Raw genomic sequence first — 15,484 nt, forward strand, 5'->3', positions numbered from 1 at the left:
TTGGGGTTTCGATTTCAACGTTGGGGTTGTTCGATTTTAAAGGAGGTGCGCGGTGCAAGAAAGGACATGCCCGGAGTGGGGAACCCGGAAATGGGTCCGCGGCCACAAGGCGGCACAATAGATAGTACATTGGTGCAGCCGGCGACACAAAGCGAGGCATGTTTGTTTTATTTTACGGGGAGCAATTTGTTACGCGTGACAAGAAACGTGTTTCGAATCGCAAGCGCAAAATAGAAATAGAAAGAAAAGACACATTTGAGGTTAGTCAGGCGCTCTCGACGGTGAATCCACTCCCACTCCATCGGGACAACATAAGCGAAAGGGGCACAGGTTTTATCAATTATAATATTAAACGACCTTCAAGCGAACACACTCGGTGAACGAATTACGGGCGCTTCCTTCCGGCCGCTGGTGGTTGATAGAGAGGCTGTCGGTTATACTTGTTACGGTTTACCTCACTCTCTCGATCGATCTGTCGGTCGGTGGTCCTCGGGTGGCCGTGCGGAGAAGCGTTACTTTGTTGTTAATGCGCAAATAGTAGCTTACAGTGTAGAGAAATGGAAACGATTGTACCAGAAACACATCATACGAAGCAATCGATCGAAAGGATCAACAGAACAGGTTCAAAACAAATACTGTACCAAACACTAGGAAACTGCGCCAAGGGGTGGTCCGTTGGCGGCGGCAGCAGTGAAACAACAGCGGTGTTCGTGTATATATGGAAAACAACAGCAACGGATACGGAACGGAAGCGAGAAAGTGAGTGAGTAAATGAGAGCAACAAAGTACAACGGAAGGTGACGCAACGGAACGCAACATTGATTAAGAGTAGAGAGCGAATAAGATCGAAACGGTGTGTCTACGGTCGTACCATGCGCAAGCACGCTGGTAGCAGCACGTGGCCAGCGCGCAGCTGCTGCACGTGCTACTACCATCCGTGCTCGAGAGAGAGAGAGAGTGTCAATCATACGCAATGAGAGATAAATAGATAGATAAAGAGAGAGAGAGAGAGAGCGATAAAGTGGAGCGAAACGGAAACGGCAAATGAGCGGCTGCAAAAAGGATTGCGGATCACTCGCACTGTAGAACACACTAGTCCGAACGGGCGCATTTAACATTTAGCTAGCTCAACATTACTCCGCTATGCACACAAGAGATATGCGAATACGGTTCCCTAGCAAATACCACCACAAAACATTCTCCTCTTGGAGCTTCCTCGAGTCCTGATACCGGGAAGCATCAGAAGCAACTCCAGCTCAGTGCAGCGAATTTCGCCCCTTTCCCTGGACCAAGGCGCAAATGCAAGTTCGGTGCAAGTGTCGGTGCGACAAAAAAGCCTCGCGTTCGTGTTGCGTAGTCGGACATTAGTGAGAGTTTACATTGAAGGTGATGTGTGGTTTGTCGATAATGTTCACTTCGGTAAATTCTTCGATAGGAAAGTGAGGGCGCCGCTCTACTTGAACGACGGGATGGGAGTTGGAGTTGGTTTGTTGGTGGGGTTTTGTTTGTTTCGGTGGTCGACTCTGTCGGGATGATTCGGGTTTGGTTTGGAAATCTTTTGAAAACAATGTGTTCTGTACGGTACTGTACTGTTTGGTGGTAGGTTTCTTTTTTTGGTTTGTTTGTTTGTTTGTTTGTTTAAGTTATATTTTTTAGGGTTTGTTAAAATCTGCGTTTATATACCTTTACTCGTTCCAAATCGACTGCATTCATCATAGTTCCCTGAAAAAACTCCACCGTTGTGTAATGACGCTTCAAGAGACCTTCGAGTTCCAGATCAGGCTCCTTTCTACATTGATACATCGTACAGGTTTGATGGGTGATCAGTTATCAGTCATTGAAATAGTGGTTTTGTTTTTTTTTTGTATAAAAAAGGGTTTGAATATTCTTACAGTAAGGAACGTAACAGTAACCAGAGAGCAAACGCGATATCGCGACTCGCAACTAAAGGGTCAGCGCCAGTCAGCCGTAAAATTCTTACAACTTTGAACTGCGACCGAAAGCAAAGCGCCACATTTGTTTGTGGCACGAAACCGAAAACTGATGGGTAAAATGATTGGAAAATGATTCGATTGAGACGGGATGAAGATGTAACACGGTTGCACACACGGTTGCTGCGAGACTTCGATTGGTTTCGTTGCGGTAGTAGGTTTCTTCTCGAGTTTTAATATTATAATTGATGAACATGCTACTCGTGGGTTGAGAAAATAAACGGAAAGCCGCCACGGGACGATACGCCATCGGCAGCATCCCGCAGGCGGTCGACGGAGATTTCAGGGGGAAATCTCCGGGAAACGGAAAAGTGAAACCAAACCAACCGATAAACCGATAAGCTAATGCATTCGTGTGCAGGCGCACACGCATACGCCACGCCACGGAGGGTGTCTACTTACCGATGTAAAAATACCACCTCGACGTCGACATCCTCGCGATCTTCGTGTAAAAAGTCCTTCAGGAAATGCGACACCGATTCGTATGTTATGTGCCCGCACACCACGATATGTCTATCAATATCAGGCAATTCGGGTTCACCATCACACACGATCACACGATCAACACCATCAACCACGGCGCCGGACACAATCACGAAAAGGGGGCGGGCAGCGATCCATCATCCAGCGGTCGGTTGCGGGGGCAGCATTTCGAACCGTGCCCGAATCCACGGCGATGACCGATGGTGGGGACACACGCGCAAGAGAAAAAAGGATGTTAATTTCGGGCATTGGAATTCTTTCGGTTCGAACATTCAAACGGAAACAGAAATAGTTCAACTCAAGAAACTGATAGCAGAGTGTGTGTTGGTGGGTGTGTGTGGGTGTGTGGGTGCGCAGAACCGTGGCCGCACGGTCACACGGTTCCGGCGCGCGGTTCGGGCATGGGCATGGCGAAGCCAGAACACGCGCGCGCGATACTCCGTTTCCCCGGCTTCCAGATTCGTCCGGAAGGCAACCGGGACGAGATCGGAGCGAAACGGAGCGGTTCTGCCTTCGACATGGTAATGCGCTATCGTTTGAACAAATTTGTAAGAAAAGAAAGGAAAACTATCGATCGGGGAAAGCAAAGATACAACTGATAAGTTAGAGGATTAGAGAGGAAGAAACGGTGAGTTTATAGACAAATGTCAAAGAGAGGACAAAACGAACGGAACGGAAACGAAACGGAACGGAACGGAACGGAACAGAAAAAAAACAACAGGTTAACAGTGTTAGTTCACATTGATGAATGTACTCTCCAGAAACTAAAGGGGAAAAACAATGAGCACGGTACGGTACGACACACACACACGTTATCGGGTACAGCGAACAGCGAACAACATAAACCTGGATGAGCAGGATGAGCAGGATAATGATTTCGAGTGTTCGAACGGAACGAAACGGATGAAACGGTGGTGGATGGCGGGATGATAGTTTAAATTTTGAAATGTCTTTAAGGACCACAGCATGCACATGGACGAGAGAGAGAGAGTCAAAGAGAGAGAGAGATAGAGCGAGACAGTGAGAGAGAGAGAGAGCGTGTGTCTAAGGCGAGTGGTCCGCTCCGGGACCGCGTCGGGACCACAACATCGGACGCGGGGAATAACGCGCTTCCTGTGGCGCTCGCCAGCGGCCATCAGTCGCCAGCGACCATCGTGTGGTGGTAACCGACACATATCGACACATTGATACGTTCGAAAAGTACAAAAACACGACAAAAACCGAATGCACAATACAATCGAAACAAAGTTCGATAGATTGATCGTTCGATCCTATCGAAACCGTTCGCTAATTTACAAGCTACACAGTAAACATACAGAGCGCCACGACTCGATAATGATGAGAAAGAGAGATAGAGAGAAAGAGAGAGAGAGACAGAGGGCATTGTTTGTGGGTGGAGAGTGTGGAGAACAATCGGGAAACAATGGGGGAGATAGCTGTGTGTTTTTGGCAGAGGGTTCTTTCTAGCGGAAGAAGGAAGAGAGACATTTTTTCATTTTTTTTTTTCATTTCGGTTTCGCGCTGCGATCAGACGGATGGTTGCTTTCCGCCTTCGATTTCAAGCTTTCCGGCCGGTTTTGGGTTGAGTCATCGAAAAAATGCGGTGCGATTTCCCAATTTCGAAACATTGCAGTCGCAAACTACTGACGCGCGTTTTCTGTATTTTTTTTTTTACACAATACGCGATTCTCTAGAGTGTACTTTAACTTCTTCTCATAATAAATGAAACAAAAAAGTAAAACAATCACTAGTGTGTGTTGGTGTGAAATAGTTTGAAGCATTTTTTTGGCTTTTTTTGGAAAGAAACAACTTCTACGAACATTACAGCGAACGAAACAATACAGAGAGAAGAGCCGAACGATGCATTCTGCCCGGTGTTAGTAGCACATAATCCATGTGTATGTATATACATATTTGTACAGTAATTATGAGGAAGAAACGTGCAGCATTACGATGTAAAACCAAACGATATGATTACGCTACTGTTTGCTTGCATTCAATACCACTACATTTGGTGCTCGGTGCTCCGATCACTACACTGCGCATTAAGAATTGGCAACTCTCTACAGGCAGCAGCCTTGCTTGGCAAAGTGGGGTCAACTTTCACTACAGCCTTCGTTGCTGTGTGTGTCAGTGTGTGGCTGTGTGTGTGGGTCTTTTATATACATATTTTTACAACACTTTTACATGCACATCCATCCATAGCGGTAGCAGCGCGGTTCTAGAGTGTAGTTCAACAAGAATACTGATATCGTTTCGGCTTTTTGTTGCACCGCTCGCCCGATGAAATGCTGAGACGGAACCATCGTGTCTGTCTGTGTGGGTGTGTGTCCGTGTGCGTGTGCGTGTGTGGTTGCCTCGTCTCGTCGCAAAATCTCAACCACCGCCACCGCACACCGGATACGCCAAAAAACAACGGTAAAACACGGTCAGGTAATTTCAGGTCAGTCCCAAAAAAAAAACAGGTGGCAAAATAGGGTGCCACAATCGACCAAAGAAAAAAGGATCAAAACCGCGAACCGCGTCAGGTCAGGTTCCTTTTTTAGTTCTAATCGACCTCGTCTCGTCGTACACCGTCACACTATTGTTTCTCTTTCAATTGAGCATATGGTTTGTTTGGAACCCAGAACACGGAAGCCACGTTCCAGAACCACCGGTTCCGGGCCCGGCGGGATTGTTTTCCAATTGTTGCTGCTGCTACACCCGGTGTGTGGGTTTTGACCTGCTGGCCGGGTGCGGGCTCTGACGGAGGGTTGGTCGGAGACGGAGACGGAGCAGACACACCCAATGCAGGACCAAACACTACTCTGTTGTTTCGGAAACCAAACAAAAAAATCGGACAAAAGGATCGGAGGTGACGCACACTACGTTTGTTGCTTATTCCTATTAGCCACGGCCACGCGAATTAAATGACGCCGTTTATTTGGGGGCCACCATTATCGAATCACCCCGTTTGCACCTCACGCTTGCATCCCTTGCTACTTCCGGGGAAGTCCCCACTAATTCGGTTGCTATTTTTTCTTGTCTATTTACTTTCCTTTTTTTGCTTTGGGTTTGATTCGTGTGACTCGTGTGGATCCTGCCCCTCCCCCCAAAAGATTCTACTAGTACAAAAACTATCCGACGATCCGTCGGTTGGCACGATCATCGTCGTAATTTGCGTTTTTATCGTCGGTTGTGTGTGGGTGTTTCTGTTGTGTTGTGTTTCTTTTTTGTACATCATTCTGAAAGAAAACCATGTAACAACAAATACAACAGTACTTCGTTCTAGGAACACCAAGCATGAAACAATATCCAAACAATTAAACAGACTCTGTGTGTATGTATGGTATGTGTGTATGTGTGTGTATTTTTCCTCCAGCTTTCGGGGTGGAGAAAGAAAAAGGACGTTTCAATACATCAATACCAAGACAATGTAGATGATAGAATACTAACAACAGTAATTTAGTCGTGCAGTAGTTGCTAAGGTGGAGTTTCATTCACAAAGAGGTTCGAGACGAGATGAGGGCTAGCCAGAGTCTATATATATAGATATATACATAAATATATGTATATACTATATGTATGTACGTATACAGAGTGACATCATCGATCTTGAATGTGCGGGAATGCACAGTTCTTTGTACGAAGAAGAACAAAACAAAAAGCTGCTAGCGGGAAGTACTGGGGAATTATTCTCAATCAGTACAAGAACGTTACGTCCATTGGCATCAGCACGCTTGCCGGCTACCGGTTCCAACACTGAGATGTTGGCTCACGATCCTATAACATAACAACTACGCACAATATGAGCATCTCATCCTCCGTGCTCAGGTTCACTACTTCCGCGAACTAACGAAAAATGTTTGGCGTTCTGCTCGAGCGATTACCCATCCACGGTAGCCACGGTGTAAGTAAGTTACTTTACCATTGGAGAGCCTCGAAATTACACCGAATCCAGGAGCGTTTTCTAACATCAACATCAAACCGAATCACGCCAAAAGGTGGCTCGCCGGCGTTCCATCGACCAAGTCTAAGCCCAAGCCGCCTTTGCCTTGCAGCCTGCGAAGCCGATGCTAAGCGACGTCGTCCTAGTGGTATCCTTCGGCGCCCAAAAGAGTGTGTCGGTGGTGCGGCCAGAACAAAACTATCAACAACTACATTTGCACCAGATTTGTAAGATCAAAAAACAATTCAGCTTCTTGTCGAGCAAAAGACCCAGAAGGTGGAGTACGAACAGCAAAGTAAGGTATAAAATTGTTTACTGTTTTGATAAATGTAAAATCAAAACTACACAAAAGCGAAAGACCCTACTCCTAGATATGGGGACGGTTCAGTCAGCTGATGCTCGAGGAATTACTTCAATATGATCCCATTAGATGCTGTAATTCGCCGTCGATGAAGTATGGTCAGGTTGCACAATTACGATTGCATGACAGGCTTACGGGCTATTATCCGATTGTTTTGCTGTGTTTGCATGTACGGTGTATTATTGTGTATGTGTGTCGGGTTTGCCATCTACTACTGGTATTGTTTTACCACATCAACTACGTTCAACTAATTTATGACCGATGGAAGTTCCGCTGGATCGCCGCGACTCCGGGCTCCGGGCAAATGTCGGTAGTAGGCCGATCGCCGAATCAGGGCACTCGTTTTATGTACACACCCTTCGAAAGGACCACACTTCCACATTAAAGTGTTGCTGCCGCGAGCCACAGTGAGCTGTGTGGGCCACGCATCCCTAGCCAGCCCGGAGGAAGATGCTCATATTATGATAGCTATATATGGGGGGGGGGTAACTGGGTAACTGGGTACAACTAATCTGACTTCAACGGTTGTCGGTTGGAAAACACTAACACAGCAAGGTACACGTACGTACAACTGAATAGGATACCAAAACCAAAACAAACCAAAAAAAAAACACATTTATCGGTATCGACACTACATTAGTTCGACGGGCGCGTCCCGGGGCACGTCGCGAAGTTCACTGTCCGGTCCGGGAAGGAGTTGTGGTGGTGTTGTTTGGCCCCCAAAGCCCCCGACGCACCACAACGCGGCTGGGGCGCATCTTTTGTCGACGGTTAGTTAAGCAAGGTACGTAGGAGAGGTGGAGATCGATTGGGCAGAGACAGAACCACACTGTGCGGGGGCACCGAATGCTGCTCAGCGGAAACAGGCCCACGTGATGCCGTGCCGATGTGGCGCTCATGTGGCCACACCGGAAGGGACGACAGTTTCCACTGAGCACGGGCCCACCCCAACCAGGAGGGGCTATGTCTCTGCCTTCTGTCTCCTCGGTTTGACTCGAGTTTTATATGCTAACAATCTACGACGATTTATTTGGGAAGTTGAACACCAGAGTATACCTTTTATGAAAGACACCAGTTTTCCGTTGCCAGTTTCTACAATGGTCGCAATCCCCATCGCAAAACTGTGAATGGTTTTTTGTGTGGGTGCGATGTGGGTTCGTTTGAAAAATAAACAAAAATAAAAACACAGAAAAAAACGGAAGAACACGAACAGCACAACCGAAAAAAGGGGGGGTTTCCAAAATGTTACAAGAACCGAATGGAACGGAAAAATCGAAACTCATTGTGCGTATCAGATCGCACAACCGAAAAAGCCGAATGATTCACTAGCACCTCAGTTCTGCGTGGGCAAAATGGGCAACGAAAGGTATCGGAACTGAAATTCGCTTTTCGCGGGGAGAGACAAAAGTGAGACAGAAAAAAAACAACAAAACAAATACAACAGAGTATAACAGACATGGCCAAACGCATCACGTTAGGACAAGAAGCTGGCGGGTGCATTGCAATGAAAACGTTATGAAAACAAATGTACACCCACACGGAAGGAGCTACGCAAAACCCACTGGAAGCCGCACACGAAGGAACGAGAACGGAATGTTCTTGTGAAGGTACTTTGGTTTTATGAAAACAAAAACAACATTAGTAACAAAACAAAACAAAACGTGGTGAAAAAAAGCCAGACCATTGCACCGTGAAGTGACAGTTACAGGGAGCAAGTCTTGCGAAAACCCGTTGGTAAACGCAGCAAAACGAAAGGGCAGAGGGCTCGAGAAGCTACTTCATTCATTAAAATGGGGGGCTTAAAAAAAGAACGTACAAAGTTCTTCTGGCAAAACAAAACCCGCAGGTCGGAGTTTGGAGGCAGAAATCAAAAATCGGTTCAACGGAAGAGTAAACTTAATTCAACATTCGTCTATCATTATGAGGACACACAGATCGATCATGGTAATCAACACAATACTGATAGGACAGTGAACATTCACACACACTGACATTGACCATACGCGACAATAGTCATTATTGAAGATGTACAAAAACGAAAGGCTTAGATACAGAGAGAGAGAGAGAGAGCGAAAGACAGAGAGACAGAGAGAAAGATACAGAGAAACGAAAAAACGGGAAGCGTCCAAACGATCGGTAAGAAACAATACACTAATTTCGCTCCGTAGACTGCACTGGGGGACTATGGAGAAAAACAAAAAAACGGGACGGAAATAACCGGAGTTGGACCGGTGAGGATCGCAATAGAAGTTTACTGGGGCGGGTGTAGTAACGCTAGTAACGTGTTTTGTTGGTGGGAATTTTGGGATCAACCAAAATAGAAAACGAAAAACATGGGTTTAGGTCACGGGGCCGCGAACCGAAGAGAATTTCCCGCCGATTGCACCTATCCGTGAGACAGGAGCGGAAGAGCGGACGGAAAACGGAACGGAAAATGGAACGGAAAACAAAAAAAGAACGGTGACAACGTTGACGATGACGAAATCATAGCCAAAACCAAAACGGAAAAGCTTGAGCACGGAAAACGGAAACGGAGCTGCCATATGAACGGTGAACAAAACAATGGATGCCAAAACCGAAAAAAAAACCATAAACCATCTAATGTTGGTGAGATGCGCAAAATGGGGTCAATGCGACAAGATGAAGCACAAACGATAATGATTGGGGGTTGGGGTTGATGTGGTGGTAACGATAATAATGCTGTAGTTCTGTAGAATCTCACCTTCGGCCCCGTTCATTCTTCAGTGTTCCCCCATATTTGGGTCTTGTTCCGATCAAGTCTATAATCTCTGGTATACAACTTGCAAATATCGCCTTTAGTTTTGTAGCAATTTCGGTTTTTCGGTAAGTGTGGGTTGGTTGTTTGTTTTATTTTTTTTGTTATTTTTTGTTTTTTTTTCGTGTAGGTGTTGGTTGGTAATTGTTTGGGATTCGTTTTCGTTGTTGTTCGGTTTGATTTAGGATAAGAAGATAAGTTATAAATTTTGCAATTAGACAACATATCCATTTAGACAGCTATATGCAGTAAATGTTCGGGTTCATATATCTCTATATATAATTGTATATATATGTATAAGTTCGGGTGGAAAATAGGGGGGAGGTTTCGATGCGACCGCCGCGGTGTTTGTGAGCGCATTGATTTCGACGCTCGAAATGACCTTTTTTTTCCTGTTGTAAATGTAGTTTTATGTGTGCTCAGTTCCCCTTCGATTCCCCCCTCCGGTGAAACGATTTCGATCTGTTGTATTGGCTGTTTTGATTTATGTTGCAAATCACCCACTCAGAAGCGAACAGCGGCGGATTGCACAAAACGCGTTATCGGAAGCCGCCGGATGGCTTATACAATCACACAGCACAGGCACATTGGCACGGCGTTCCGGTTTACGCCTCGAACACTCCGAGAATGCAAAACGGTAGACCCCAAAGGTAACGAGAGAGAGACAGAGCGAGCGAGCGAGAGAGAGAGAGAGAGAGAGAAAGAGAGAAAGAGAGTAGTTTGGGAGACAAAAATGGGAAAACCAGGAAACACAACAAACAAACCGAAGTGGGGCACACACGTAGACGGTGGGTCATAGCTAGTGGGGCCCTTTGTTTTTGTATCTTTTCTCTTAGCGTTACTCAAACGTTACGCGTTACGTTTGCGTCGGCACGACACGAATTATGCTGCGGTATCCGGGTCCGGTTGACGTTTTGCCGATCATTTGCACGTTCCTCGACGTGGAGGGCGAGCACTCGGATCGTTCGGACTGTTCGGACGGTGGCCGGTATGCGCGGCGGCTAGTAGATCAGAAAGTCGGCTTCACTAATCGGGTGCGACTTGCTACGGTTGGGCACGGTGGACAAACATTTCATCCCTGGTTCATCTGTGTGGGTGTGTGCGGGTGTGTGGGTGTGTGGGTGTGTGTGTGCGTCGTAGTTATGGTACAACCCTCTGCCCTCCCCCTGCGTTGCGATGCGATGCGCTGTCTACTAAAGGCTCCGCTCAGTTCTCAGTCGTAATCTCCTGAAATTGTGCTAAACTCGCAGCGCAGGTTACCAACACCACCGATGTTGGAAAGAAGAAGAGAAACGAACCAAGATCAAAACCAAGGAATCAAGTAGTAAACAGAAGAGTTTGAATCAAACGGAACAAACAAGCTACCGGAAAAAGGACAACTCACTCACACACTCCTCTAATGCGGAAACTAACGGGAAAAAACAGAACTCTGGGGCGTGGTTCGGGACGGTGGGTGAGAAGGCGCGTCAGGCGTCGGGGGTCTTTGGTGGGTGGTTCAGGTGGTGGTGGTGGCGGTGGTGGTGTGGTAGTGGTGGTGGTAGTGGTGGCGGGCCGGTTGGGCGCCCCGTACACACGTTTCCAAACCGTGCCGACCGTGGCAGGAAACGGGAGATATGTCAATCGGAGCGTCAGCGTATATGACAGATGGGGACACGGCCAGAGAGAAACCGAAAACATTGGGGCCTCTAAAGCTCACAAAGCTCTTATTGTCGAAGTCAAAGGTCACACCAAAAACGAAACTTTGTAATGCTCTTTGTTGTGGTATCCAAGATTGGCCGATACGATAGGTGCGATAATTTGTCCGTTTTCTTCTATCAATAGCTTTCCCGGTCAACCAATCGTTCCGATTCACTCCCGCGGCGTCCTGAGACCGTCAGACCGTCGGTACGGCGGCTTTTGGTCACAAGAAGGCCGCCGCCGTCCAAGACCGAAGCTGGTCAGCAATTCACTGACCGGACTGACCGCTGCCAATGTACTGGGGCCAAAGCTTTCTGGGTCAGTCAGTCAGAGATGGAAGGGTTCGGCTTAGGAGAGCTTTGGCTGTGCTTCCGAGGCCACAGCCGAGTGGGTAGCAAATGGGGCGGGGGGTAGAAAACGAATCCAAAACATTCCTCTCCGTACGGTTCGCTAGCGCCGCGCTGTCACACACTAAAAAAAATCCACGTGGGTCTCGTGGGTCTTCGTCCGCAGACTGTGGCATCCCGGTTTTATCTCATGTCTAGCCCGACACTCATTTCTTTACTGTTTTCTTGTTCTGTTTTGTCGTTACGGATATACGGATCGTTCAGGTTCAGTTGGGTGCTTAGGTTTGGTTGTTTTTGTTTCATTTTTTTCTCGCTTCTGTTTTAGCATTACATCGTTCAACAGCTCGGCACAATTCGGACCTGCGGGTCGCCAGCGTCTCGAGTTGGCCCCGCGTATAGCGCGCAATGCGTTGATAGAACTGATTGAACCATCGTTTTCTTGAAAGAACTGTAACAACAATCAAAATTTTGCTCTAATATGCGTGGCTGCGGCATACAGGCTGTGCAAGCAAAAATTTTATCTACAATAAATGAATGTTTTTTTTTGTTTTGGTAATGTATGTATTAAATAGTAAGTACTAAGTAGAATGAAAGAAAACGGGGAACAAACTGATCCGGTAGAAGGAAAACAAAAACGTACAGGGAAACGTAAAAAAACTGGGAGGCTACAAAGTTGAACGAAAACAAAAGCTGGCCTTTTCCATTTCTGTACAGCAGCAGCGGGTTTGGGTTTCCGAACACAAAAAGAAAGGTACACCAAAACCCCACAACAAAACCTTGGTGGGCAAATGCGTGGCTTGTGCTGCGGAAAAATAGGAAAAATGGGTATTCGGACGGACGGAAAAACCCTGAACGCCTCTTCAACGCTCGATCCCGGCAACGATCCATAACTTCGCAGTGGCCGTTACGAACCGTCCGGATTGGGCGCTGTGGGCCGGTGGGGACCAAACAAAATACCAAACAAAACCCGGTGAAGGTGAAGGGTAGGCAGGTGGTGGTAAGGCGTGGCGTGGAGAAAGTCATGAAGTACTAGAAAAAGGTACTGGGAAAGTGATTCTGGTGAAAGAAAAACAACAGAAACGACCGAAACGGGGTTTGTGGCTGAAAACCAAAAACTTCAAATCATAGTAGCCAGATCGGTAGCGGTAAAGGGGGAGCTGAACAGATGATGCAACGAACGATTTGACACGATTAGGGTGCTGAGGTGGGTAACAGTAACAGTCGAGTAACGGTCGATCTCGAATTACATTGTAGTTGTAGTTTTTTTTGTTTGTAATATTTTTTCTTTTATTTTGTTGTGGTTGTTGTTGCTTTTGCTAGGTCTAGTTGAATGAAATTGTTAGAAACGGAAATGGCAAAAGTAGAAATGCAGACAAAACTGTGCAAAATCAATATCTAGTAGGCTGTTGTAGGAACCCAAAACAAAAAACGAGGTAAGATAAGTAGGATAGAAATCTAAGATTGAACAGTTCGCAAAGGTAATGTAGAAAAACGAAAACCAACTAATGTTAAATAAGTTTCTCATTCTACGGTATCAATACGGTACAAATCAGAGTGAACATAGCTAAAAAAAAAACGGAAGGGCCGATTGCATTTGTATCGATCGAGTCCCGCCTTCAGGTTAGCAACACGTGTCAAACCAGAGAGTCTCGCGCATTCTAAGCTCGATGAAGGGATTCGACAGGTTTGGGGGCTTCACTTCACGCCCGGCGCGCGCGTCTTGCTCTTGTCCCCTCTCTGGGCGGTTTATGTCGCGCGCAAGCTCAAACAAAAAATATCTCTCTTGTTCCATCTTTGACCGGATCGCTCGCAGGAGCGCTACTGATGCACACGCGCGTGTGTCTGGGAATGGAGGAACGTGTGTGGTCACGTGGGTGGGGTCACGTGGGTTCGTGTTTTGCGTCTGCTTCAAAAGGCTTGACGCAACGACGCGTTGGCGTGTCTTTCTGTTCTTTCGTGTGCTCGTTCTCTTGTGAACCATTTTGGGTGTATGTGGGTGTGAGTGTACGCGTGGCTGTAGCAGTGTGTGTGTGTGTGCGTGTGCGTGCGTGAGTAATGATGAATCAATCAAATCAAGCGCAAGCTTTCTTATTCGGTTGGAGGGAATAACGTTTCGAAACGGTGGGCCCGGGTCTGGCCCATTGAAGCGATAATACTACTAGAAAGGCAGTACACCAGGGGTACCACTGCTCCGGGTGCCGGAAGCTGGCAAGATTGCGCGTTCAGGTAGGGGACCGTTTTCCTTCGTCGGCCATCAGTAGTAAATTGAGAAACAATTTCGAAACAGAAACGGTTTGAGAGCACGAAAGAAGTACTGCACTTCAGTGTTAGACAAAGAGACAGAGACAGAAAGAGAGAGAGAGAGAGAGAAGATGAGAGAGTGAGAGCGAGAGAGTGAGAGACAGAGAGGGAGAGATTGAGAGAGAGCGAGAAAACAAACAGAACGGTGAAAAGGAGGCAACGTTAGCGAGTCGCAGGAATTGCTGCAATGATCCTTTTTGGCGGGGCAGGAAGGCCAAATTAAAACTGGAGCTCGTAGGGCTCGTGTAGGTGCTCCGGAGATCGTGGGTTCAAATGAAGAAACGGATCATGACGGGTCGGATGGTGAGTGGTGAGTTGGGGGGTATGAAAGGTGTGAGGTGTATGACGGGTATGAAACAAATCGTTTGTCCTCTGCAATTAGTTACCATTAGTAATTGGTACCGCGTATGTTAGTGGGGGAAAAACGAAACTGAAACTCCAAAACTCAAAGCCACTAAATCGGAAAGAAAATCGGAAGTGGGATGTTGACATGTTGCATTAGTCGATTCAAAACGGCACATGATAAAGAGAGAGAGAGTGAGAGTGAGAGTGAGAGTGAGAGAGAGAGTGAGAGAGAGAGAGAAACGAAACTAAAACGGCAGGACGTCGGGCAGCAGTCGGGATTTCCAATAACCGTGTGGCATGCAGTGGCAGTTGAAAAAGTTTAATGTTTGGGTTTGAACGAACAGCCCGAAAAATGCGAATATCTTGTGGGAAAAATAAAGAAAAACGTACGGTAAAGGGTCAGGGTGGTTCTAGTTGGGTTAGGGAGTGGGAACTCATAAAATGCGTGAATCTGAAGATCGTGTTCGAAAGAGTTATTTTTATCATTTCATCTTGGACTTGGGTCGCGGTCGGGGAACCATTTCCGCGGGCGTCCCACGCACTAAGCAAAGCCATCGAAAAAGCTGCGCACCAACGCACGCAACTGGTGTGCGAAAGTGCGTTAGTGAACGTCTGCGCCTATGTATGGGTGTGTCGCGTTTGAAAAGCTGTTCGTGTGTTCGTCGTGTTCGAGAATCGCCTCCGAAACATTGAACGATTCCAACAGGCTCGCCAGGTTCACGCCAGGCTCGGACCGGAGAAAATTCAAAGTTCCTGCCCCGTTACTAGCGGTTATCGCTATGGTTTTACAAGCAGTACAAAGGAATCTACAAGCTGGCCGCAGCATCGCCAGATCGGCGTGCTCGTTATGGCTTTGCGTTACCAATGATGAAATAAGTTCAAATAAGTTCCCTCTGGAGGATGAAGTACGGTTCGTACAGTGAAAACGAATGGGGATGTGGTTGAAACACGATTAGTATTTGAGTTTCTCCAGTTTTGCTTTTTTTTCGGTAAATGTGCTGCTTGCGCATCTCACGCACAGAATAAGCTCAATCAATCAGCCAAAGGAAAGTGTGCTTCTGCGGGGGTCTCCATCAACCCCTCCCGCGTACGCGTTGCAGGCAGCACATTTTCCGGGACATGTTCAAATTGGCAGGGCAAACTGTTAAGAGATAACCAAACGATTAGCTAGAACTAAAGTACTATGAAAATCAAAAACTAAAAAACAGGAGTGTGATTGTGAGTGTCTATTTTTCTTTCAAAATGTACGCTGGTGGTAAAATTTGTTGTTCTAGA

The 15,484-nt window shown here is 46.8% G+C and overlaps 1 protein-coding gene across 1 annotated transcript in view; it reads right to left on the reverse strand.

Moving 5' to 3' along the window:
- The window catches only part of LOC131209304 (calcium-activated potassium channel slowpoke), a 50,362-nt gene that overhangs the window by 23,645 nt on the left and 11,233 nt on the right, over positions 1-15,484 (reverse strand). The window contains exons 6-8 of the mRNA XM_058202341.1: positions 9,486-9,577; positions 2,394-2,504; positions 1,684-1,789 (exon numbers count right to left, since the gene is read on the reverse strand). Of these exons, the coding sequence (XP_058058324.1) occupies positions 1,684-1,789; positions 2,394-2,504; positions 9,486-9,577 (309 nt within the window). The remainder of the gene's footprint in view (positions 1-1,683; positions 1,790-2,393; positions 2,505-9,485; positions 9,578-15,484) is intronic.

The sequence above is a fragment of the Anopheles bellator genome, chromosome 2 (genome assembly GCF_943735745.2).
Source record: "Anopheles bellator chromosome 2, idAnoBellAS_SP24_06.2, whole genome shotgun sequence".
Lineage (NCBI taxonomy): Eukaryota > Metazoa > Arthropoda > Insecta > Diptera > Culicidae > Anopheles > Anopheles bellator.